This window comes from Hyperolius riggenbachi, chromosome 4, assembly GCF_040937935.1.
Source record: "Hyperolius riggenbachi isolate aHypRig1 chromosome 4, aHypRig1.pri, whole genome shotgun sequence".
Taxonomy (NCBI): Eukaryota; Metazoa; Chordata; class Amphibia; order Anura; family Hyperoliidae; genus Hyperolius; species Hyperolius riggenbachi.
In genome coordinates this window covers 21,170,469-21,196,486 of record NC_090649.1, presented here as the reverse complement: position 1 = coordinate 21,196,486, position 26,018 = coordinate 21,170,469, and the positions used below count along the sequence as shown (strand labels likewise).

At 45.4% G+C, this 26,018-nt stretch overlaps 1 protein-coding gene across 1 annotated transcript in view; it reads left to right on the top strand.

Annotated features, from left to right (window-relative positions):
• The first annotated feature begins 24,098 nt into the window (after positions 1-24,098).
• The window catches only part of LOC137504568 (vomeronasal type-2 receptor 26-like), an 87,424-nt gene continuing 85,504 nt past the window's right edge, over positions 24,099-26,018 (top strand). Inside the window, exon 1 of the mRNA XM_068233149.1 lies at positions 24,099-24,353. Coding sequence (XP_068089250.1) covers positions 24,099-24,353 — 255 coding nt within the window. The remainder of the gene's footprint in view (positions 24,354-26,018) is intronic.

Below are 26,018 nucleotides of genomic sequence, written 5' to 3'. Positions count from 1 at the left end.
AAGAGACCTGCAGAATGCAGACGTGAACAGTGGTCAATGAGAAGTGCACACATATGTTACACCTAGCTTGCAGTGATTAATCAAACAGAAGCTGAGCAAGTCAGCCGGTCGTTGGAGAGGGCTTCAGTTGCATATAAACAATGGCTATATGACCAGCAGGGGGCACCAACGTGCAGGATATTCCCTCTCATCTGCCCCCCTCCTAACTAAACTGCATGGGATACTACAATAAAATTAAAAACAATGGTGCATGAGCCAGCCTGGGGCCCTCCTCATTGGCTTATAAGCAGCCTGCAGGCTTTATAAAGCAGCAGAGAACTGTTTGGGAGTGAGTTTCTCCATTTGTGTGTTTGGTAAGTTTTAGAGCAGTTGGAGACAGGCCTTGGGGGTGGCAGCTCCAAGGGTTTGGCTGCGCTCACATATGGTGTTAGATGCTGGTTCTGGGGCCCCGGGCAGTGAGAGTTCCCGGGGCCCCAGGCTGGCTCATGCACCATTGTTTTTAATTTTATTGTAGTATCCCATGCAGTTTAGTTAGGAGGGGGGCAGATGAGAGGGAATATCCTGCACGTTGGTGCCCCCTGCTGGTCATATAGCCATTGTCTATATGCAACTGAAGCCCTCTCCAACGACCGGCTGACTTGCTCAGCTTCTGTTTGATTAATCACTGCAAGCTAGGTGTAACATATGTGTGCACTTCTCATTGGCTTATAAGCAGCCTGCAGGCTTTATAAAGCAGCAGAGAACTGTTTGGGAGTGAGTTTCTCCATTTGTGTGTTTGGTAAGTTTTAGAGCAGTTGGAGACAGGCCTTGGGGATGGCAGCTCCAAGGGTTTGGCTGCGCTCACATATGGTGTTAGGTATGGAGGCAGCTGTCACAGGGCTAACTTTGAGGGAAGGAGAAGGGGTACCCCAAGTTATCTTTTTCGCTGGGGCCCCCTCTCTTCACATCCTTCTGTGCCACCTCACAGCCCCCTGAGGCAGGGATGAAGGCAGAGCATAGATGGAGCAGCTGCTGTGACAGGTGAGTTGTACAGCTAAACACCATGCAGAGAGGCTCAGAAAGAGTCCAAAAAAATTGCGCTCATGGTTATTTAAAAAATACATCAAATAGAGAAGACAAAATAATTCAAAGATTAACGCTGAGTACATAGTGAATCTTGTAGATCAGTTGTGCCCAACCTTTTTTTGCCCGAGGGCCACACTTCATATCATGATAAATTTTGCGGGCCGGAACACATACATACAAAATTAAAATTCTAGTAACGGTTAACATGGTGTTGGGAAAGGAAAGATCACTACAAACCAAGAATTGTTCTACTCACAATTTGATGCCCATTTTCTGGGGTACCTGGGTGTATGTGTAGAGGCTCTCTGGGTGATCCCTCAGTAGAGTTGGGCCGAACGGTTCGCCGGCGAACCTGGTTCGCGCGAACCTAGGTGGTTCGCGTGCGGGTACCGCACGCGAACTTTATTGCGGAAAAGTTCGCCCCATTGCGGTTCGCCCCATAATGCACTGAGGGTCAACTTTGACCCTCTACATCACAGTCAGCAGGCCCAGTGTAGCCAATTAGGCTACACTAGCCCCTGGAGCCCCACCCCCCCTTATATAGGCAGGCAGCGGCGGCCGTGGCCACTCGTGTGCCTGCATTAGTTAGAGTAGGGCGAGCTACTGCAGTCTCTCATAGGGAAAGATTAGTTAGCCTTAGCTTGTCCCTGGCTGCATACCTGTTCATTGATCCTGCCACTGCATACCTGTTCATTGATCCTGCCACTGCATACCTGTTCATTGATCCTGCCACTGCATACCTGTTCAGTGATCCTGCCACTGCATACCTGTTCATTGATCCTGCCACTGCATACCTGTTCATTGATCCTGCCACTGCATACCTGTTCATTGATCCTGCCACTGCATACCTGTTCATTGATCCTGCCACTGCATACCTGTTCATTGATCCTGCCACTGCATACCTGTTCATTGATCCTGCCACTGCATACCTGTTCAGTGATCCTGCCACTGCATACCTGTTCATTGATCCTGCCACTGCATACCTGTTCATTGATCCTGCCACTGCATACCTGTTCATTGATCCTGCCACTGCATACCTGTTCAGTGATCCTGCCACTGCATACCTGTTCATTGATCCTGCCACTGCATACCTGTTCATTGATCCTGCCACTGCATACCTGTTCATTGATCCTGCCACTGCATACCTGTTCAGTGATCCTGCCACTGCATACCTGTTCATTGATCCTGCCACTGCATACCTGTTCTGTGAACCCACCACTGCATACCTGTTCTGTTCAGTGGACCCGCCACTGTATACCTGTTTAGTGAACCCGCCACTGCATACCTGTTATGTTCAGTGGACCCGCCACTGTATACCTGTTCAGTGGACCCGCCACTGCATACCTGTTCTGTTCAGTGAACCCGCCACTGCATACCTGTTCTGTTCAGTGGACCCGCCACTGTATACCTGTTTAGTGAACCCGCCACTGCATACCTGTTCTGTTCAGTGGACCCGCCACTGTATACCTGTTCAGTGGACCCGCCACTGCATACCTGTTCTGTTCAGTGAACCCGCCACTGCATACCTGTTCTGTTCAGTGGAGTTTGGTGTGTCAGTGTGAAGCAGTACCTTAATTACACTCCCTGATTGATGTATACACATGCAAGATGTTTTAAAGCACTTTAGGCCTGTCATTTAGCATTCAATGTGATTTCTGCCCTTAAAACGCTGCTTTGCGTCAAATCCAGATTTTTCCCGGTGACTTTTGGCGTGTATCCCACTCCGCCATGCCCCCCTCCAGGTGTTAGACCCCTTGAAACATCTTTTCCATCACTTTTGTGGCCAGCATAATTTTTTTTTTTTTCAAAGTTCGCATCCCCATTGAAGTCTATTGCGGTTCGCGAACTTTAACGCGAACCGAACCTTCCGCGAAAGTTCGCGAACCCGGTTCGCGAACCTAAAATCGGAGGTTCGGCCCAACTCTATCCCTCAGCCCAGCACAAGTGCTGTGTGAGCTGCTGGTAGTTGAAGCCTACTATTTAGCAGAAGCCAGGGTCTCAATTAGTTGCCACGGCCTAGCCGTGGGTGAAGGTCAGCGTGGAGCAAAGTTTTTTACAGCTGGGCCAGCTGGTAGGGTGAGATGTTACACTGTCCCCTGAGATGAGAGGCCAGAGCAGTGGCAAAGCATCTAGGAGAGGATAGCTGGAGCACGTGAGGAGAGCCGAAGCAAGAATCCATGCTGAGGAGGAGGATCGGGGATTGTGTCATACGTTTACGCAGCATACTCGCGTTCTCTGCAGTAGCTCTGTGATAGTTAGAGACTCTCGCCAATTTGTTGCTGCAGGAACCTCCGTCCAATAGGAATAAGGCTGACTCCCATTGGAGGGTGGTTCCTGCAGCAACCATATGACGAGGGTTTCTAACTATCACAGCGTTACTGCAGAGAACGTGAGTACGCTGTGTAAACCTATGACATAGTATAACACAATCCCCAATCCTCCTCCTCAGGACACTTCTGCGGGCCGCAAAAGTCGACTTCGCAAGCCACGAATGGCTCGCGGGCCTTGGTTGGGCACAGCTGTTGTAGATAATAAAGGAAACAGTCATTGGTTGATCATTAGGATATCCAGATAAACTAACAGCAAACTGTCCCCTTCAGCCCTTTGTTATTTCTAACTATCTGTTTGTGCATATAGAAGACTGGACATGGGGTCGCCGTACGCGTGATAAAAGAGGAGATGGCTGATAGGCAGGAGGAGACCTTGTCCATGGTAGTGATGGATAGGTCAGGGGTGTGGAAGTAGATCAGGGTGTCAATGGCATACAAATAATAGTAAAAATCCAGGAAGGAGATAACCTTGCCAATGGAGGATGTGTATAGGGAGAACAGTAATGGGCCAAGGACCGAGCCTTGGGGGACTCCCACTGAGAGGTGGTTGGGGGTGGGTGAGGATTCATTGAAGGCGGTTGTAATGGAGTGGTTGGAGAGGTAGCATGAGAGCCAGGCCAGGGCGAGGCCATGAATGCCCATGGACTGTAGGGATTAGGTGGAGTAGGGGATGGTCCACTGTGTCAAGAGCTGCTGAAAGGTCAAGGAGGAGGAGAATGGAGTATTTACCTTCAGCTTTAGCTAAGGCAAGGTCATTGACCACTTTGGTGAGAGCCGTTTCAGTTGAGTGGGCAGGCCGAAATCCAGATTGCAGTGGGTCTAGCAGGAAGTTGGCATTTAGGTACTGGGTCAGGCGTTTGTGAACCAGACGCTCAAGGAGTTTTAAAGCAAAAGGGAGGAGGAAGATAAGGCGGTGGTTGGAGGGTAGTGAGGGGTCGAGGGAGGGTTTTTTGAGCAGGGGTAGTACAGTGGCCTGCTTGAAGTCTGAGGGGAAGGTGCCTGTGGATAGGGAGAGGTTAAACAGGGCAGTGAAGACTGGGTTCAAATCCAGGAATTGAGGACAGAGTAAGTCAGAAGGGACGGGGTCAAGGAGGGAGGTAGTGGTATGGGAAGTCTGCAGTAGGTGGTTGGCTTCCTCAGTGGTAGTAGGAGTGAAGGAGGTGAGGGGAGGATAGGGTGAAGGAGGAGCTGGATGGGAGGAGGTGGGAGGTGAGGTTTGAAGGCTGGATATTTTCTGATAAATGGAAATAATTTTGTTAGTGAAGTGGGAGACTAAATCCATAGCAGAGAGGGAGGAAATGGAGGGTGGGGTGTGGTGTTTTGTTAAAGCAAAAGGTCATTCCTCAAGGTACTGGGGGTGATCCTTTATTCATCTTAGGCCCCGTTCACACTTGCGTTTCTCTGCCAAACGGACCGGATGACCTGACCGGATCGGATCCGGATCGGAACCGTACGGTTCTGATCCGGATCCGATCCGGATCCGGTCAGGTTGCATCAGGTGTACATCAGGCTGCGATCCAGATCCGTTTGGCAAAAGAGAGTACAAATAAATAAAAATGTTGGGGTCTGGGAGGTCAGCAGAAGATGCACCTGTGGAATCAGGTCCTCCGTTATCACCTCCACCTCCGACATACTGCCAAACAGCTCCAGCACGTTAAAGTCACTGCTGCTCCACTCCAAAATGCTTCCCATGTGTCCCTTTCCAAAACCGCCGCTAGAATACGCATAGGAAGTGGGGTAGAACGTCAGGTGTTTGTAGCCAGTGTGTTCTGTGCTTCCGTTTCCCATTGCTTTCTATTTCCGGATGGTGCAGTCAGGCTCCGGTCCAGGTGCGTGGGCCGGATGATCCGGACTGAAAAATAGCGCATGTTGGAAAAGTGTCCGGCTCCGTACTGTACGGAATGGACGCGTGTGAACGTTTGCATAGCCTTTGCATTGCTATGCGGAACGTACGTTCCGTTTGTACAGTATACGGTCCGGATCCGGACCGGCGAATCCGGACAGGGAACGCTAATGAAAACCGGGCCTTAGTTATTTTTTTCTTATTTAGTTATTTTTGATTTAATATATATTTTTTTAATTTATTAATTGATTTTGCCATTACATCTTTTACCTTTCTTTCGTAACAACTGGGAAAGATATTTTTATTACCAATTATTATTATTATTATTTAGTATTTATATAGTGCCGACCTATTACGCAGCGCTGTACAGTGTATATATATATCTTGTCACTAACTGTCCCTCAAAGGAGCTCACAATCTAATCCCTACCATTGCCATATGTCTATATTATGTAGTGTAAGTACTGTAAATAATAATAAATACCAATTAATTTATTATTATTATTACTAATATAATTTAAGATATTTTATATTTTTTTTTGTGCTCTGAACTCATTTTTTGTAGAATTTATTAATAAACCTACACATTTATACTCATAATGTTTTGTATCCAGGGGATAATTGGAACCACCATGTGGTATCAGGAAGTGAATCGTCCCAAGTGAGATAGAAAACCTGCAAGGAACCCAAGACCTCCCTGTGGCCCAAAATATAAAAGTCACTGGCCATGTTTGTGGGTTGACTTGATGGACTTGAAAAATATTCACATTTGTGCTTATTATTCTTTTTCTTTCATTACCCCAACCAGAAAAGCCTGCAATATTTATTTCACTTGTAGAAATGGTGAGAAGTGTTTAATATTTTAAAATACTGTATTTTCTGTATCTTAATCCGTCAGTTTCTGGCCTTCTCCCGGTATTCCCCTGTCGCCCCTCCGCTCCCCGTACACGAGATTTATCCTTATAAAGTGCAGAGATTCTACCAGCCGCCATCCAGTGTCAGAATTCCCCGGACACTCCACTGAACATGTAAGGATAATTATTATTCCTCAGGATCTGTGTGAGGAGAAGGGAGGGGGCTGCTCACAGCTGCAGACTTGTCACGTCTGTCACATCTCCGCTCATTTCACATCAACATTATCTGACAAAATATGTTTTTTTTTTCCGAGAAACTTTGCCAGTGTGAGTTGTGCTGACTTACTGGTTTTTTTGAAATATGAGACACACTTTTTCTTCCCCAAAACTGGGGTCTTATATTCCAAAGGTACGGTATTTTGTCCCCCAGAATATACTTACCGGATCCTTTCAGCTGCGCTCCTCTCCATCTCACGGTAATCCAGCGGTGCCCATCATCCAGAATTCAGCTCCTCTGTGTCCCAGCCACCAGCTCCTCATCACTGCATGCTCCGTATGCAGACTGCAGTCTTGCGGTGTACACGCACTGCTGCCGCCACCCTCCCTGGTTTACAGCATCCTATTTCTGGTTACAGTGCCTCTTACTGTGTGGTGCACGGGCTCCTGATGTCATGCGTGACTCTGCCACGTGTACGCTGCAGGTCACACAGTAGGGGGCACTGTAACCAGGAAGAGGATGCTGTTTCTATGGAGCATGGCGGCGGCAGTGCGTGTACACCGCAAGGATATGGAGACTGCAGCAAAGAGGAGCCAGCGGCTGGGATCCAGAAGAGCTTGATCGTCGATGACGGCGCGCCCTCAGATTACCGGGATATGGAGTAGGAGAGGAGTGCGGTGGCAGGATCAGGAGAGATGCAGCAGGGGGACAGTTTGTCAGTCAAGTGTAGTGTAGATTGGATTGGCTGCAGGTGTTAGTTAGTGAAATGTAGTTGGTGGTGACAGCAAGGGTTAGTTAGTGAAGTGTAGTGTAGTTGGTGGGGGACATCAGGGGTAAGTGAAGTGTAGTGTAGCAGGGGTTAGTGTAGATGGGCAGTGTAACTTAGATAAAGACAGTTTAGAGGGGAAAGGTCCATAAGATGTCCCTGCACCAAAGACGCACCTAGGTTTAGTTTAGTGTTTTTGCCTTCTAAAACTAGGTGCATCTTATGTGCCGGAGCGTCTTATATTCTGAAAAATATGGTATCTTCAGATATGCAGTGATTTACCCATATTCTTTACACCATAAGACGTGTTTAGGTTTAGAGGACAAAAACAGAGAATACAAATACAGTAAACCTGGTGTATCCATGGTGCAGGGGCATCTTGTGGAGCTTATCCCCCTAACAGCACTTATAATTTGGCATTACGTGAAATGCAGGAAAAGTGCCCCTAAGCAGTAGAGACAGCCGTACTTGTAAGAGCTGTTAAGCTGCTACCACTTTGTGTCAATCTGCCAGGGAGTGGACACTGCAGGTGGGATGTGGGGAGAGCCAAATCAGCACGTTATCAGGCTGCTGAGAGTGGAGCTAATGTCCTGAGCAGACTATGGTATCAGCTGCACAGAGGTGGGAGCTCTGTATTGTATGTGCAGAGCCTGAGGTGCTGGTGGACTTTGGCTGGCAGGGGACACTGTGGTGGAATCAGCTGTTGCCTGCAATAACAAATGTGCCTGGATAGAGGGCTGTTTTCCACGGACTGCGAGCTCTAACCCACCATCCTCATGGCAGCTCTCCCCTTCTTCCCTCCGTGCAGATTTAAGCAGGAAACGTCTCTCGGCAAGAACAGACGTGGCTGGTTAGAGGGTCGTTTCCCATGGTCTGCGGTGCTGTTACCCATAGTCCTCACAAAGGCTCCCCCCTTCCTTCCTCTGTGCAGATCTGAGAAGGAAGCTTCTCTCTGCAAGAACACACGTGGCCCTGTAACTCACAGTGGCTCTCCTGTGTTCATTAGGGGTCCTTGCATGAGGAGGCCATGAAGGCAGACACTTCCTGCACAAATCTGCATGGAGGAAGAAAGGGGAGAGTCCTGGGACAAAGCAGAACCCTCATAAGGAAGGGGGGGGGGCACAGTCTAGCTATGTTCGCACCATAGAACGCATTTGCATACCTCCCCCCACACACACACACGTTTTGGGGGATAAAACGTTTTTATGGTGCAAAAAATACGGTATATGTTACACCTCTCTGCACACTGGCTGTGGCATAGTTCATGCTTGGAGTTTCCGACCATAAAACATCCATTATTGTCCCCCATTATTGCTCTCCCCATTATATGGCCAGAAACCCACAAATCGCTCAAGTGGGGTCACACCCATAGCATTACATTAGCAAGAGCTTTTCAAATCGCTCAGAAAATCGCTCCTAGTGGGTTTCTGGCCAAATGCTGCTTTTGGACACTGGTCCGTAGTCACTGAAAGTAGTAAAACTGCCCTGAACAAGTAGCACACACCGCTTCTGCCATCCGGTCCAATTGTTTTTCAGGTCTGGTTTTTGCCAGGGCAGATGCATTTCCACCACATGCTTTCTATGGGTGATGCATCTGTTATGCCGAAAAATTGTACAGGTCGTATATTTGCGGTCCAATTACTAAACAATACAATACAATACAATAACATTTCTATAGCGCTTTTCTCCCATAGGACTCAAAGCGCTTAGGCTCTCTCAGATTCAGTAATTAGTAGGATGAAGTATTCACACAACAAAAGTTATATTTCTGCAAATGCCAGACTGAACAGGTGGGTTTTCAGTCTGGATTTAAACACGTCCAGGGATGGGGCTGTCCTGATCTGTTGAGGTAAGGAGTTCCAAAAGGTAGGGGCAGCATGACAGAAGGCTCTGGGACCAAAAGTTTCTAAGTGGACTCTGGGTATGACTAGATTATTAGAACCTGTGGATCTGAGAATGCGGGGATTGCTTCGCAGCTGTAACATATCTTTCATGTATCCAGGGCCCAGATTATTCAGGGATTTAAATGTCAGTAGGCCGATCTTGAATAGGACCCTCCATTCTATAGGTAGCCAGTGAAGGGAATGCAGGACTGGCGTTATGTGGCAGTGACGGAGTTGGTTGGTTAGCAGTCTGGCAGCAGTATTCTGTATCAGCTGTAGGCGGTACAAGGCCTTTTTTGGAAGGCCAGTGTAGAGAGCATTGCAGTAGTCCAGTCGGGATGTGATGAAGGCGTGGACTAAGGTTGGCAGATCTTCTGGGGGTATGAGGTGCTTGATTTTTGCAATGTTCTTCAGGTGAAAATAGGATGATTTCACCACAGCAGAGATTTGAGTTCTGAAGTTTAAATCCCCATCAATTAGAACTCCCAGGCTACGCACATGATCAGAGCTGCGTAGATCCGTGCCTCCTATTCCCAGTGGTGAAGACTGCAAGTTAAGTTGTTTTGTTATCATGCTCTGCCCTCCAATCAGAAGGACTTCAGTTTTGTCTGCATTTAGTTTCAGCCAGTTGTCATTCATCCATTGCTGTAGTTCACGTAAGCAGGCGTTTATAGTTAGAGTTGGGTCTGTCACACCAGGCTTGAAGGAAAGATATAGTTGGGTGTCGTCTGCATAGCAGTGGTATGTCAGGCCATGTTTTTGGATTAGTTTTCCCAACGGTAGCATGTAAATCGTGAAAAGCAGGGGAGAGAGGATTGAGCCCTGGGGCACCCCATACTTAAGTGTTACAGGGGTGGACAGGAAGGGCCCCATAGACACTTTGTGGGTTCTGCCACTCAAGAAGGATTGGAACCACTGAAGTACTATGCCATCAATGCCGCAGTATTCCTGTAGCCTGTTTATCAAGATGTCATGGTCAACTGTGTCAAAGGCTGCAGAAAGGTCTAGCAGTATGAGGATCGAGCACTCTCCTCTGTCTCTTGCCATGAGCAGGTGGTTGCATATTTGGATGAGGGCAGTTTCAGTGCTGTGGTGTTTCCTGAAGCCAGACTGGAATGGGTCATAACTGTTATTTTGTAGGATTCTGGCTTCTAGCTGGAGGTATACAGCTTTTTCAATTAGCTTGCCCAGAAAGGGGAGGTTAGAGACAGGTCTGTAGCTGGTCATTGCATCTGGGTCCAGGGAGGGTTTTTTGAGGAGAGGCCTGATGATTGCTTCCTTCAGTAAAGCAGGAAATATCCCTGATTGTAAGGAACAGTTAACAATTTTGAGGAATACCGGTACGAACATTGAATTGATCCATTCCGTATGGACAGTGTGAACAGATCCTATTAAAGGACAACTGAGGTGAAAACAAACTATTGAAATAAATGATTGTATCTATCTTCCCTCTCCTAAAAAATGACTTTTTAAGATATTCCACAGTTTTATTTTATGTTTAAATCTACTTTTTTAAGTTTTACCTGTTTTATTGGTTTTTCTCAATTACACATTTATTGAAGTATGCCAGAGCTAAAATCTATGAACTATTGACCCTTTTTATCTCTTTCCTGCCCTCAGAAGCCATTTTCTGCTAGGAAAGTGTTTTATAGTTGGAATTTATTATCAGTGAGGATCACACTGTAGTCACTTCCTGTCTGAGTCAGGACTGAGTCAGCCACTTACATACCTGATATTTAACTCTTTCAGGAAGAGAAAGGAAAAAGGAATACAGCATAGTTATTTGTGTGCTAGGCACCATAACATCCCCATATTACTTGTTACCTTGGGTATCCTTTAATACCAGGATAGGATCTGTTGACTTATTTTTTGTGACCCGTTGCATTTAGGCATAAACCGAGCTTACCTAGGTAACGAGCATGACATGCATTACCCTAGGTGACTTGGGCTGTGCTAACTGTGCAAAGTGCTCTACATAACTGATGTAAGTAATGGTTACATTCTCGTGCACTGCTTTCACATGGCAACCTTAGTTAATACGGCCCTCTGTGTAATAATGTCCTCTGATATAATCCTCTGCAATGTAGCATCCTTATATACCCCCCCCCCCCCCTAATTTTAATACAGCATTTCTTATTCCAATGTCGTATTACACTGATCCCCTTTGAATAGTCTGTCTATAGTCCTCCTCACTACAGTGTACCCGTTTTAGTGATCCCAATATAAGGTCCCCGTCATAAGTCAACCTTTTGGGGACCTACTGCTACATGCAAGGTGGTAGCTACCTCCAACTACTTCTGGACACTAAAACTGAATATAAGCCCTTTGTCCATGACTTTGGACTAGGGTGCATTGCAGATGGTCGGCCCATAGGGTGACTTACGGTAAAATACCCGTTTGATATCATGGGAATCTCCAGATGTTGGCCACCATTGATTAAATGGTTATGAGGGTACTGTAGTACCACTTCCGCGTTCCCAAAAAGGTGTAAACATGGGGAAAAAAGACACAGACACTGTTTGCAAAGTTATTCATTGTTCTTAACCACTTGAGCCCTGGAGGTTTATCCTCCCCTAGTGACCAGGCCATTTTTTACAGTCCAGCACTTCACAGCTTAAATGGTTCGGTCATACAACTGATTTAATGGCTCGGTCATACAACTTAGCACCCAGCTGAATTGTATCTCCTTTTCTTACCACTAAAGCTTTGTTCACATATAAAATCAAAATTGCAAATGCCAGTGATTTTTTATTTTTTGTGCACTTTTTTCTTCGCCTCCCGGCGCTCCACTGTGCACTAGGATTTTGTGTACAACGCTTTTGCAGAGAGATTTGTTTTATCACTTCCTGACATAAATCAGGAAGTGAACTCTTTGACCCGGAAAAGAATATTTTTCCTATACCTTCCATTGTACCAAAAACGCCCTAAAAATGGTACATGCAGCGCTTTGATGAGCGGAAGGCAGACGAAATGCACTGATATGAACTATCCCATAAGGATTCATTGTACAAGCGATTTTAGGGCATTTTTTTTTATTCCCAGTGCTCAAAAAAACAACAACAAAAAAAAACGCTAAAAGCCCTAGGTGTGAACGAGCCCTAAAAGTTTCTTTTGGTGGTCTCTGATTGATGCTGCAATCTTTAGTTGTTTTATTTTTTTTTATTAATAAAAAATGATCAATTAAAAAAAAAACAGCAACTTTCTTTTATTTCCCCCCCTCCCCCCAAATTAGCCCTAGACAGCGATACATACACTACACACACATAGGCATCAGCCTATGATAGGGATTAGATTGTGAGCCATTTGAAGGGACAGTTAAGTGACAGGGCTATCCTCTGTACAGCACTGTGCTAGATCGCAGCGCAATACATATATGTTTGCTTTTTTTTTTTCTTAAGTCAGCCTGCCAGCTCAGATTGTGGCTGGCAGGCTGATCGCGGCAGCCAGAAATTGTGGTTTCATAATGCGTGAGACAACGCGTTTCATCTGTGGGACATTCCTGCACTTTATACCTCTCCTTTCCTTTACATTTCTCCATCTTGGCTACCTATCCTTTGTGTATCATCCTTACTTATTAGCACCCTACCTATAGCAGGGGGTTCATGCATCTATTCATGACAGCACTGACTGAGCTACACAAGGGATATTGTACTTACTTTACTCAGTGCTCTATACTTTGACATATGATAGTGTATTGTGTGTATTTATGCATATATTTATATTATTTGTATTACTTTTGAGACCCGCAGACTGCTGCTCGTTTTTTTTTTTTTATAGTTTTTATTGCTTGGTTCAAGTCCCTAATAAGCTTTTTGACATTTTTTGGATAACAAGTGGTTCTTGCTTGTATTGTTTTGCCATGGATATCTCTCTCTTTATTTTGTGATTTTGACTGTATGGGCCTGATTCACAAAGCGGTGCAAAGTGTTTGCACGCCAGTGAAAAGCCCTTTATCACGCCTAAACTCAGTTTAGGCATGATAAGAAGAAACTCGCGCGAATGTTACGCCCGCAAAGTTTTGGAAAAACTTCTAGCAACACTGCCATTAAGTTAAGTGCGCAAGCAGCACCACACGCATCTAATGGCCTTACAGACCTGTTAGTGCTCAATCTCGGAAAATGCGGCGTTTGGTCTGTTAGTGTGAAGCAGACATAACCCTTACACTTTGATAGAAAGAATTAGAACCAGCACCACAATTAAATTTCAGTAACAATATATCGTTAGGTGTGCAAAAGGTGGATCAGAACATCACCAGGCCGATTCCAAATGGCCTACAATCAGAGGTGCGCTGAGCCCCCCCCCAGAAACTGCAAACGCACCTTGAATTCTGAATCAGAAAACTTTATTCGCCAAGTGCGACCATGTCACACCCGGAATTGCTTGTGGTTACATGGCAGAGACAAAGAGAGTAGAGAACAGATAGTACAAGCAAGCATCAATACATACAAACATAGTGGGGATAACCTTGCACTAAAATGGGGCATAGGGGCTGGACCATGTCCTTAGGGGTTCGCATATGGGAGGGAGAGTGAGTTCAAGAGAAGGACCGTCTGAGGGAAGAAAGAATTCCTGTGCCTCGTGGTTTTGGTGAAACAAGTCCTGAGGCGACTGCCAGAGGGGAGGCGGTTGAAGTAGCGCCAGCTGGGAAGTGAGGGGTCATTCAGTATCTTATACGCCCTTCCCCGCAAACGGTTGGTGTGTAGGAGGTCCAGGGGTGGCAGAGGTGACCCAATGATCCTTTCCGCAGTGTTGATGACTCTTTGAAGTTTCATCCGTATCAGACGACAATGGAGGAGCAGAGGATGGACTCAATAGTGGCAGTGTAAAAACAGGTCAACAATTCCCGTGGCATGCTGAACTTCCTCAGCTGTCTCAGAAAGAACAGTCTCTGCTGAGCCTTCCTTTGGATTAAACTGGTGTTCTCCCTCCACCACAATTCCTTTGTGATAGTAGTGCCCAAGAACCATACACTTGACACTCACGGGACCTCACCGCCTTCTATGAGGACGGGAGCAGGAGAAAAAGGGCGCTTCCTAAAATCCACGACCATTTCAACTGTTTTGGTTGTATTAAGAACGAGTTTGTTGTCTGAGCACCAGCTGCAAATGCGTTCAATCTCATTGTGGTAAGCCTGTTCACCGTCGCTGCTGATGAGACCAGGGTTGATGGTGTCATCTGCGAATTTGATGACCTTAACGGAGTTGGTGGATGAGGAGCAGCCATTCGTGTATAGGGAAAACAGGAAAGGGGACAGAACGCACCCTTGTGGGGCACCAGAGTTTGTTATTCTTTCCTGGGAGGAGCAGGTGCCAAGCTTGACAAGTTGTGACCTGTTGGTAAGGAAGTCCCTGATCCATGCACAAAGAGTGGGATTGAGACCAAGTTGTGCCAGATTAGTGTGCAGAATGTCCGGGCATATAGTATTAAATGCGGAACTGAAGTCGAGGAAGAGCAACCTGGCGTAGGTGTTTGGTTTATCCAGGTGTTCCATGATAGACGCCAGGCTACAGTTGATGGCATCCTCGATGGATCTGTTAGCCCTGTATGCGAATTGGAGGGCGTCCAGAAGGGGGTCAGTAGCCTTCTTCAGGTGGATGAGGACCATCCTTTCCAAGAGTTTCATTATGGTTGAGGTTAGGGCAACGGGCCTGTAGTTGTTTAGGTCAGTCTTCCCTGGCTTTTTGGGTATTGGAATGATAGTCGATCTCTTGAGGCAGGAAGGAACTCTGCCCTCCACTAGTGATAAGTTAAAAAGGGAGGTGAGAACAGGAGCAAGTTGGGTCGCGCAGGTTCTTAGGCATATTGATGACACTCCATCCGGGCCTGAGGCCTTTCTGGGGTTTAGCTTCCAGAGCTGTTTCAGAACGTCCGCCTCCTGGAGCGTGATAGGCGCAGCATTGGTGCAGGCAGGCTGGGTAAGGCCAGCGGTGTGAGGGCCAGGGCCCCGGGGGTACCGGAACTGCCTCAAAGCAGCAGTAGAACTTGTTGAGTTCCTCCACGAGTTCCACGCTAGGAGGTGCGTGCTGGGGTGGGGGTTTGAAATTGGTGGCTGCTTTGAGGCCTTTCCAGACTTCTCATGGGTTGTTGGAGCGGAGGTTGAGGCTCAACTTGTTCGAGTATGCCCGTTTCACTGCCTTTATTTCTCGATTGAGGGTGTTTCTGGCTGCTCTGAACCCCTCCGAGGAACCAGATCTGTGTGCTTCCTCCTTGATTAATCGAAGCCTGCGCAGTTTGCCATTGAACCATGGCTTATTATTGGGGAAGACTTTGAAGGTCTTTGTGGGGATGCACAGAATTGTAGGCCATTCGGAAGCGGCCTGGTGATGCGCTGATCCACCTTTTGCGCAATTTTCGATTTTACTTGGTAGCGCGCCCAGGCTATGCGTATGCATAGGTAGGATTTAGTTAGTGTTAGGTCCCCTCCCATATGAGGATGACTTCTCCGCAGTGGGAGGGACGAGTACTTAACAAGTTGTATGCAAGCTGTTACAGGAAACCAACATCCTCTAGTGGTAGACAGGTTATGTGTATGCTAGGTGTGTATTTTATCCCACAAGTGGGGCTTGCACTCTCTTGCAGGGAGGCACTTATCTGTTTTTAAGTAGCGCTGTTCATTTCTTTGCCATATCGCTAGGTGTGCAGAGGGCAAGATATAGCAACTATGATCAAAACAAGAAAAAAAGAAAAAGTTGTCCTACTCGCACCACACTAGACAAATCAAGTTATATAGAATGTAATCAAACACCTTTATTAAACATCAAATAATGAAACCATATAAAAACAACAACAGGGATCTGGGGTCCACTGATTTATGTATAATAAAGGTGGGGAAATCTCTCAATGCCAAAAGATATAAATATATGTGAATCTTAATAAAATAGTAGTCACAGCGTGTCAAAAATTATATATATAAAAAAACGCACAATGCAATATTCAATAGTAAAAACATAGTTGCTGTGAAACAGTAGCCAAAAATGATAATGATAGGATTGCTAGTTGCAAAAATATCTAAATAACAATAAATTGATATAAGATCAAAGTGCATTTCATGAAAAACCATAAAGTGCATACAGTGCAATATTGTAGAGCAAGATCGCAACTAGGTGAGAAAAAAAGGCAATGAAAAAGCACAAGTAGGAAATAAAGTGCATAATATGAGACGGCGCTGGATTTACTAATTAAGGTGGCAGGAGAGAGAGAGCCTACACCCCAGATCCGGGCCTTAGTGCACCTTGCGGGACGCCGCCCGCTTCTAAAGAGGCATTGAGAGATTTTCCCACCTTTATTATAAATATTGTATCCCAATTTGATTGATATTATATGGTTATATCAGTGGACACCAGATCCCTGTTGTTGTTTTTATATGGTTTTATTCTTTGATGTTTAATAAAGGTTTTTGATTACATTCTATATAACTTGATTTGTCTAGTGTGGTGCGAATAGGACAACTTTTTCTTTTTTTCTTGTTTTGATCATAACCCTTACACTAACACCCCGTGTACACACTCCGGACATTTTACAGTAGCCATTTATTCCTCAAATGTAGGAAGCTACTGTGATTTTTGCCCTTTAGGGCTCGTTTCCACTAGGGCGAATCCGCATGCGGGCACTGCATGCGGATTCGCATAGCTAATGTTAGTGGATGGGGCTGTTTCCACCTGTGCGGCGTGCGGGAGCGATTTGGCAGCGGGCCAAATCTGCACGGCGGAACCCACAGTTTTCGCCTGCGTCGGGAATCCGTGCGAATCGCCGCTAATGTATTTAATAGTAAAAACGCATGCGTTTGGTACATGCGTTTTTACCCGCGATTTCGCACCCTTCCCAATGTTATTTTGTCCTGGCAGTGTCATGGTTAATTTCGCATGGCACCCTGCCATGCGAAATCGCACGCGAAATCGCGGGTAAAACGCATGCGGAAACGCACCCGCATGCGTTTTTACAAGCGTCGGAATGCCGGCGAAATCGCGTCGCACTAGTGGAAACGGGCCCTTAGGGATTAAAACCCGACTCTGCGTGAACTACGTAATTTGGTGGGACTCTTGCCATGGATCCCTCTCGGGCGTGCCACAGTCCAGGTGTTAGACCCCTTAAAAAACAACTTTTCCACCACTTTTGTGGGCAGAAAGAGTGCCTGTAGGTTTTAAAATTCACCTGCCCATTGAAGTCCGGTCCGCGCAAACTCGAACTTTTGCAGAATTTTGATGTCCGCGAACCAAAAATCTGATGTTCGCGACATCTCTGCCATACCAGGGAGTCTCTCAGCTATAGAAGCAAGCGGTGCAGCAAGCTGATAAGCTGCCATATCAGGGAGTGTCGTAGCTATAGCAGCTGTAGTGCTCGTTGCTGCTGTTAAAAGAAAAAAAATAATAATCTGGTAGTTGAAATTTTACTTTTAACCAATCTATATTGTCTCCAATTAGGGAAAATTCACTGCTCCTCCTCATCACTGCCAGTTCCTGCTCATCCCTTCCTATGTGTGGTCTGGAGACCATTCATGATGTCCAGCAAGTGACGGAGCCCGGAGACCTCATGCTGGGAGGAATCGTACAGCTCTCTACGATTGCTCGGCTTTGCTATTTTCCCAGTGTAGAACAAGGGTGGCCCATGTATCTCTGTAGCCAGTAAGTATGACAATTTTGAAGCATTAAAGGGATGTAGGGTCACTTAAAAAAAATCAAGATGATGTTGTTTCTGTGGACTGGTTCGCATATGCAGCAGTGCTGAGTAATTTACAGCGCTTGCCACCAATGCTGCCTGCAATCATGTGTACTGTGGGGGTTACGGTGCATCTCCACTTCATATAAGTATCACAGTTCTGCTGACAACATTTTTTTAATGGCACGGAACATATTTGAATGACGCTGTGCCACGAAGGGGGAAGATCTATGAGCAGCAAGACTGGGGGCATGCAGGCTGGTGTGCAAGAGAAGGGGGAAGATCCATGTCACTACCAGGGGGGGGGGTTCTTAGGGTTAGGAACCACCAAGGGGGTCTTAGGGTTAGGCACCACCAGGGGGTTCTTAGGGTTAGGCACCGACAGGGGAGTTTTAGGGTTAGGCACCACCAAGGGGGTCTTAGCGTTAGGCACAACCAAGGGGGTCATAGGGTTAGGCACCACCAGGGGAGTCTTAGGGTTAGTCACCACCAGGGGGTCTTAAGATTAGGCACTACCAGGGGGTCTTAGGGTTAGGCACCACCAGAGGAGTCTTAGGGTTAGGCACTACCAGGGGGGTCTTAGGGTTAGGCAGCATCCGGGGGCTCTTAGGGTTAGGCACCAACAGGGGAGTCTTAGGGTTAGGCAGCACCCGGGGGGGTCTTAGGGTTAGCATTTTGTTGATGGAAAGGTGTTATATTGGACTTAGAAAATCAGTCACTAAATTTTTTCTGAAACGAAAATACATGACAACGAATGTTTTGTATCATTTAATTTATATTTGACATGCAGTGATGATCGTAATCAGATCATTACGATTACGCAAAATTGTGCGTACATTTTCGCATTTACACTTATAAGTAATTACTGTAACGCCCTCCTTTCTGGCCTCCCCTTGAAACGCACTGCCCCCCTTCAATCAGTGATGAACATGACTGCAAGACTCATCCATTCTTTGCATTGTTCCACATTTACATCTCCCCTCTGTAATCCCTGCACTGGCTCCCTATCCGTTTCAGGATAAGTTTCAAGATTCTATGCCTGGCCTATACTGTATATCTGTGCACAAAACCTGCCCTACCTACATCTCGGAGCTTGTTCACAGGTATACACCAGGTCGCCCCCTCTGATCCTCCAACAACCTTCGCCTCACCACCCCACGTGTTTCACACTCCCATGCCCACCTGCAGGATTTCTCAAGAGCCGCCCCCACCCTCTGGAACGCCCTTCCACCGCCCATCAAACTTGCTCCCTTCTTCAACACATTCAAGCAAGCCCTCAAAGCCCACCTCTTTAATATGGCCTACCCACCCCCTACCACACACTAACTCTCTACTGAATATTTATTTCACAGTCCTACCTAGTGTTTACACCCCACCCCTTTAGATTCCTTAGTGTAATTACAGGATCGTGTGCTCCTGTCCTATGACAGCCTGTACTTGTATTACTGGGCCTACCTAACCAGCACATATCGCATGATCGTGTATTTTGTACAATTTGCCTTGTATAGTTTTGTTCTATGTGTATAACCCTATGTCTGTCATCCTTGTATCATTGTATATATTTATTGTCCAGTGTTGCATAATATGTTGGTGCTGTTAGAAATCACCTTTGCTCCGGCACCAGCACCCCCTTAGAGGTGCAGCTCACAGAATGTGAGCTGACTCAACTCTCCTCACAGCAAGCATTATAGGAGATAGAACTTCTTTAGGCTTCCAAGTTCCAAGTTGTTTATTCAGTAAACAGATATACAGATACAGTTCGTTACATCTTAGCAAAGCAGATTCTTGCGTTGCGTTACAGCTTCGTGATTACCTTCCTGCTGAAGGTAATCAGGTCATCTTCTGTCTATACTACGTTACATCTAGACTACCTACTGTATTTTTCGGACTATAAGACGCTCCAGACTATAAGACACACCTAGGTTTAGGGGGCAAAAACCAGGGAAAAAAAAGAATACTGAGCCTAGGTGCGTCCATAGTCCAGGAGTGGTAGAACAAGGTATCCAATATACTGTAAAGTATATGATACTCCTAGAACCAAAGGAGGAGCAATCTGGATGGATGGTAGTAAGTAAATGGTGGATAGTTGAAGGTCCCTGGTGCTGCTTTGTGTGTGCCACTATAAGTGGTAAAATTCACCAATGTTTACTGGTGTCATCACATGACCCAGCGCACGTGCGCCATGGGTCATGTGATGACACCAGTAAGCAAAGCAGTACGGAAGCCTATGAGGACTCTGCCGCTATAGCGGCTGAAGATGTACTGTCCTTCTCTGCGGGGTTGCGCTGATCAGTCTAGAAGATCCCAGCCAGGAGCAGCATTTCAGATCATCACAGCGGCTGCTGCTATGCCGCTTAGAAAACACGCGGATCACGCTGATTCAGCTGCCTCCCCATCGCGGATGCCAGGATTACAACCAGGTCAAGTATTCTTTAAGTGGGTGTGAATCAGAAAGACTTAGCATCGCACTGCTGCTGCCTTAGCACCGCGGACATCACTACAGCACAAAGAATGGAAGCCCCCAGATTGGTAAAACTGCCACATTCGGACTATAAGACGCAGTGACTTTTTCCCCCCACTTTTGGGGGAGAAAAAGTGCGTCTTATAGTCCGAAAAATACGGTATGTACAGCATATATTATATCAGATTACATAAATAAAGGAAAGTAATTAGGGTTCCAGTCAGCAGATAGAGAGCATGAAAGTAAGAGTGCCCTCTCCGTTGGCAAATCATGAACCTTAATACTGACCAGGAAAGAGTTAACTGTGTCATCATCTGAACCATCTATAATTGGTTCAGATCCCTTGTGATATTAACCTCCTGAGCGGTATGGACGAGCTCAGCTCGTCCATCACCGCCGGAGGCTGCCGCTCAGGCCCTGCTGGGCCGATTTTTATCAAATAAAGTGCAGCACACGCAGCCGGCACTTTGCCAGCCGCGTGTGCTGCCTGATCGCCGCCGCTCTGCGGCGATTCGCCGCGAGCAGCGGCGAAAGAGGGCCCCCCTAGCCGCCTGAGCCCTGCGCAGCCGGAACAAAAAGTTCCGGCCAGCGCTAAGGGCTGGATCGGAGGCGGCTGACGTCAGGACGTCGGCTGACGTCCATGACGTCACTCCGCTCGTCGCCATGGCGACGATCTAAGCAAAACAAGGAAGGCCGCTCATTGCGGCCTTCCTTGTTTATTATGGGCGTCGGAGGCGATCGGAAGAACGCCTCCGGAGCGCCCTCTAGTGGGCTTTCATGCAGCCAACTTTCAGTTGGCTGCATGAAATAGTTTTTTTTTAATAAAAAAAAAACCCTCCCGCAGCCTCCCTGGCGATCTCAATAGAACGCCGGGGAGGTTAAACACACCTACTCAATTAATATTCTATGAGCCCCCTTGTCCCGGTTGCAGGAATGTTATGTTTTATAAATATGGCCTATGTTGATTGTTCCCGTAGTCCATTTGTCTAGGGCAGTGTAGGCCTTTGGCCTTCCTTCAGGAACATGTTCTCAGTATCTGCTTGTATCATCAGCTTCAAGCAGACACTGAGATGCTTCTGCCTGCATCACGAGAAGCTCTATATAAAGGTATACTCTGCGAACAAGCATTTTACCTAAACCTTAGTCCAAATAACTGAGGCCTACTTAAATTATAACAGGTGCTTTATAAATACAATAAATAATAATAATAATAATAATTATGATTTGTAAATTCAATTGATTTATCATAGTGGTTAGTACTTTTGCCTAAAATTTCGCATCATTTTTGCGTAATTTTGTGCCGAAATTATCCGTGAATGGCAAAGCCCCCTATACATGGTAGTTACACCAAAATTGCTAATGTTAAGGAGAATAGTTGGTACAAGTCATTAAAAAGAATTTTCCAAAAAGACCTTGTAGTTTTTGAGAAAATCGATTTTGAAAAATGCAAAGAAAAAAATGGTTTTAAACAAAAAAAATGACAGTTTAAAAAACATTTTTCTTTGCTTATTTAAAATCGATTTTATTCAAAAACTTCAAATGTCTTTTTGCAACATTATTTTTTTGACTTGTACCAATATTCACCTGAACATATGTAGCAATTATGGTAGCAATATGAGGGCTTTGCTATTAACTGCTAAAGTCAGCACAACATTTTGTGAAATTGCATGAAAATGACATGAGAAATTATGAAATATTACTATTATATACAAAATTAATTACGATTTTCCCTGAAATGTTGCCCTACGATTACGATGCGTGAAATTTCAGCCCACCACTGTTTACATGTATTTTTACGGTAACATGTTATTGATAGTTTCTGCTAAATGTCAGACGGAAACACGATTAAACATAAACTATGTGTCTCTGGAATCATAACAATTATTAAAAATGAATTGTAAACAAAGGATAATTTAAAACGAAATGTATTTGAAAAACAATATTTTTATACTTATTATTGTAAAATAAGGAATTTGGCTGAATCCTGCAATCTTTTTTCCCAGCACCTCTATTTCATGCACACGTGTCAACCATCAGTATTACTATTGTTGTTGTTATTGTTATCTTTGATTACTATTTTTATCATTGTCACTTCTGCAATTTTTTATATGTATATGTACATTTTCATATGTCTTTATAAACAAAACTTTTTCAAATCTGTAATAGGACACTCAGATTATTTAGTGGTTATTTAGTGTATATTTTGTTATGCTTCTTAGATACTTCCCTTTTTTGCCTTGGGAAGCCTTTTTTTTATTTATTTTTTATAAAAGACACTATTAACCCCTTCCTGACCTCCTAAATCTGATAGGCGTCGGAAAGGTGGTAGCCCCAGGACCGATTAACTCCGAAAGGCGTCAAGTCCTGGGGCGGGGTTTTACAGGGGATTGCGCATGCTAATGCATGCACATCCACGCTTGAATGATGGAGCTCCGCTCCGTCATCAGTCTACCAGCGGCGTTTTCCGCTAGCAGACTGTTAGATGGCGAAACCACCATCTATTTACATTGTACAGCACTGCGATCTACCCCTAGAGAGGCTCCGATCATGATCCCCTCTCATAGGCTGATGCCTATAAGAGAGGATCGGCCTGATTGGGTGCAGGGAGGGAGGGAAGTAATGAAAATAAATTTAAAAAATGTCTAAATTTATTTAAAAAAAATACAAATAGAAAAATAAATAAATAAACATCACAGCAGTGATCAGAGCCCACCAACAAAAATCTCTGTTGGTGGGCTAGGTGATACGGCTCTGCAGCAAGCTTCTAAAGCTGCAGAGCACTAAATTGTAAAAAATAGCCTGGTCACTAGGGGGTATAAGCCTATGGGTACTGAACTGATTAAAAAGTCTTCACTAAAATACAGATTTTGATGTCATTAGCATAGAGGTGATACTTAAAACTAGAAGCGTTTATTAATTGACCTAGGCTATGAGTGTAAATGGAGAATAGAAGAGGTCCAAGGACAGAGCCTTGTGGTACACCAAGGACAAGGCAAGGAGAGGAGTGGGTATTGGAGTAGGAGACAGTGAAAGAGCGTACAAAGAGGTATGAGTATATCCAGTAATGTGCTAGGCCCTTGATCCCCAGGCATGAGAGGGTCAGGAAAAAAGGATTGTTTTCCATTTGATTTTACAATGCTAGATGCTTTTCAAATAAAAAGGATGAACTTGAGTTGCTGATGAGAGATAGACTATGATAGAAATAAGGCTGGGTCCACACTAGGCACGGTTGCACAGCGGCGGGAAGAGGGTGCCCCCCTCCCTCACCTGGGTCCCCCGTCCAGCTATGTGCCACAAAAGTGTAGCGAACGAGCGAGAGGTGAAGTCTACATTACTTCCTCCTCTCGCCGTGACTTCCTGCAATGCTGCCCTCTAGTGGGAGGCATTGCAGGAAGTCACAGAGAGCAGAGGAAGTATATGGTAATGCTTCCCCGCTTGCTCATTCTCTACACTTTTGCGGCACATAGCTGGAGGGGGAACTGGGACGGGGTGTCCCCCCTCCCCGCCGCTGGGCTGCAGCCCCCGTCCTGGCTGCTACCCCCTCAGGCTACCTGGGGGGACACCTATGGGGGAATGAGCAGGCAGTAGGCAGTGCGGATCTCCCTCCATTTTGTATGCAAATTCTCTGTGTAGAGGGAGATCCGTGTTTGCATTGCCTGCCACTACCCCTGATCAGGGTTTGATCGGGGTCCGTGAAGTCCCAACAAATCAGAACCCTGCGTTCAGTTTTTCAAAACGGATCCCCCGAAACGCACACGGATCCATTTTGAAAGTGACTGAAGACTGTTGCTATTTTTAACATTAGTATCCGTGGACTGATAAACTGATTTATTAGACTTCCAGTAATCAAGACTTTTCCACCCAGAAAAAAGTGTCTCCACAGAACTATGGAGACCTCCGTGTCTAATGTGGAGCTGTGAATAAACAGTAATTTGCAAGTGATAAAAGTAGGAGAGATTTGAGATGTAGACTTCTCCATTACTTTTAGGCCAACTCTTCATTATCTGCGGCATCTCCTGGCCTTCATGTTTGCTGTAGAAGAAATAAACAGAAGACCTGACCTCCTGCCTAACATCACGCTGGGATACATGATATATGACGCCTGCATGCTGGAACAGTATGCTGTGCAGAGTGCTCTGAGTATATTATCCGGGGTGGAGGCGGCCGTGCCAAACTACAACTGTAACCAGAAGGGCAAAGTGGTGGCTTTCATTGGACACTTGGAGTCTTCGCCATCACTCTCTATAGCTGGAGTAAGCGGAATCTACAGATATCCACAGGTAATAATATTGTTATAACTGAATTATCACACATCTGAAGAGTTCAAAATGTGCAGGCAGAGACTGTTCTCTGAGGTCACTTTTACACTTGCATGTCAAACTTGTGTTGCATTATATGGGGAAAGAGGCGCCCTGGTGTATCTATAAAACCATTCAAAAACCGAATAAAATCGAAAAAAGTTTTGGCTGACCTCAGTGACGAAAACTTTTGTGTAAGGGCCTGTTTCCACTAGACGCGTTGCAATGCGGAAACTGCAACCAATTCACACTGATGGAGTAGTTTCCACTGACGCAAATTTATCTACGCGATCCAGCGCAATGCGACACAGGGGAAATTATGGATAGCATGCGCAGACCGATGGGAATCCCAGGGACATACATCCCACCCAGCAGGAAGCACATAACTGAGCGGGAGTGGCACTATGCAATGCATATAATCCTGTCAACACACTTTGCCATTGGGTCACAAAAGTTAGGTTTTTTGTGTTACAGTGCGATGCGGCATCACATCCCACCACAAAGCAAAACCGGCCTGAAGGTTTCCCAGGTATTGTGATGATAAAAATGATGATGGCTGAATAGTAAGAGAGCAGTCTCAACTATTAAGGAGGCCAAATGTAATGTTGCATTCTTAAAGGATACCCGAGGTGATGTGTGACATGATGAGATAGACATGTGTATATACAGTGCCTAGCACACAAATAACTATGCTGTGTTCCTTTTTTATTTCTCTGCCTGAACGAGTTAAACTTCAGGTATGTAAGTGGCAGTTCCTGTCTGAGTCAGGACTGTGTCCGACTACAATGTGACCCTCACTGAGAAGAAATTACAACTAAAAAACATTTTTCCTATTGTAACATTAAAGTCAATTTTCTCAAAGACTACAAGGTCTTTTTGAAAGATTTTTAACCCCTTAATATAGATATATCAATATAATTACTTTTGGGTGATATATTATACTATGTATGTATGTGTGTGTGCATGTGTGAGTGATTATATATATATATATATATATATATATATATATATATATATATACTGTACATACACACACACACACGTCTATATATAAATTAAATGAAAACATTGGCTGCAACACGCAAAAAAGTTAAAAAAGAGGCTCTTGGTCCTGCAATGTTAATTTTGTTCAAGCTCTCCGACTGCACCAAAGTGTCCTCCATCCGGTGAGTCCTACTCTAACCTCCTGCTTTTCCTACCCCTTCTTCTTGTTTTGTGTGGCTGCACAGTAACATTGGCATTTGCAGCTGCAGGAATTGGTTACAACAGAGTAGAGTCAGTGTGTGGAACCTGGCGGTGGTACCACATCAAATAGTAATAATCAAAAGTTATTAGAGCAGCAGGAGGAATCCTCCTCCTTTGAACTATTATTTTCTTCTACATCTTCTTCTATTTGACACGTAAGTTGCCATAAACTCATTTGTTTCTTAACCACTTCATTTTTTCTCTTCCTCTGCTTCCTCTTCTTCTAAATCTTCTTCTTTCTTCCTCTTTCTCTTTTTCATCTTCTTTGTCTTCTTCTTTCTCCTTTTCTTCCTCTTCTTCCTGTGCTGTGGAATCTAGTGGTGAGAACACAGCAGGAATAATTGTTACAGTTTTTACAGCAGCAGGAGTGGTAGCATGTGGCAACATAGTAGGCCGTGGACC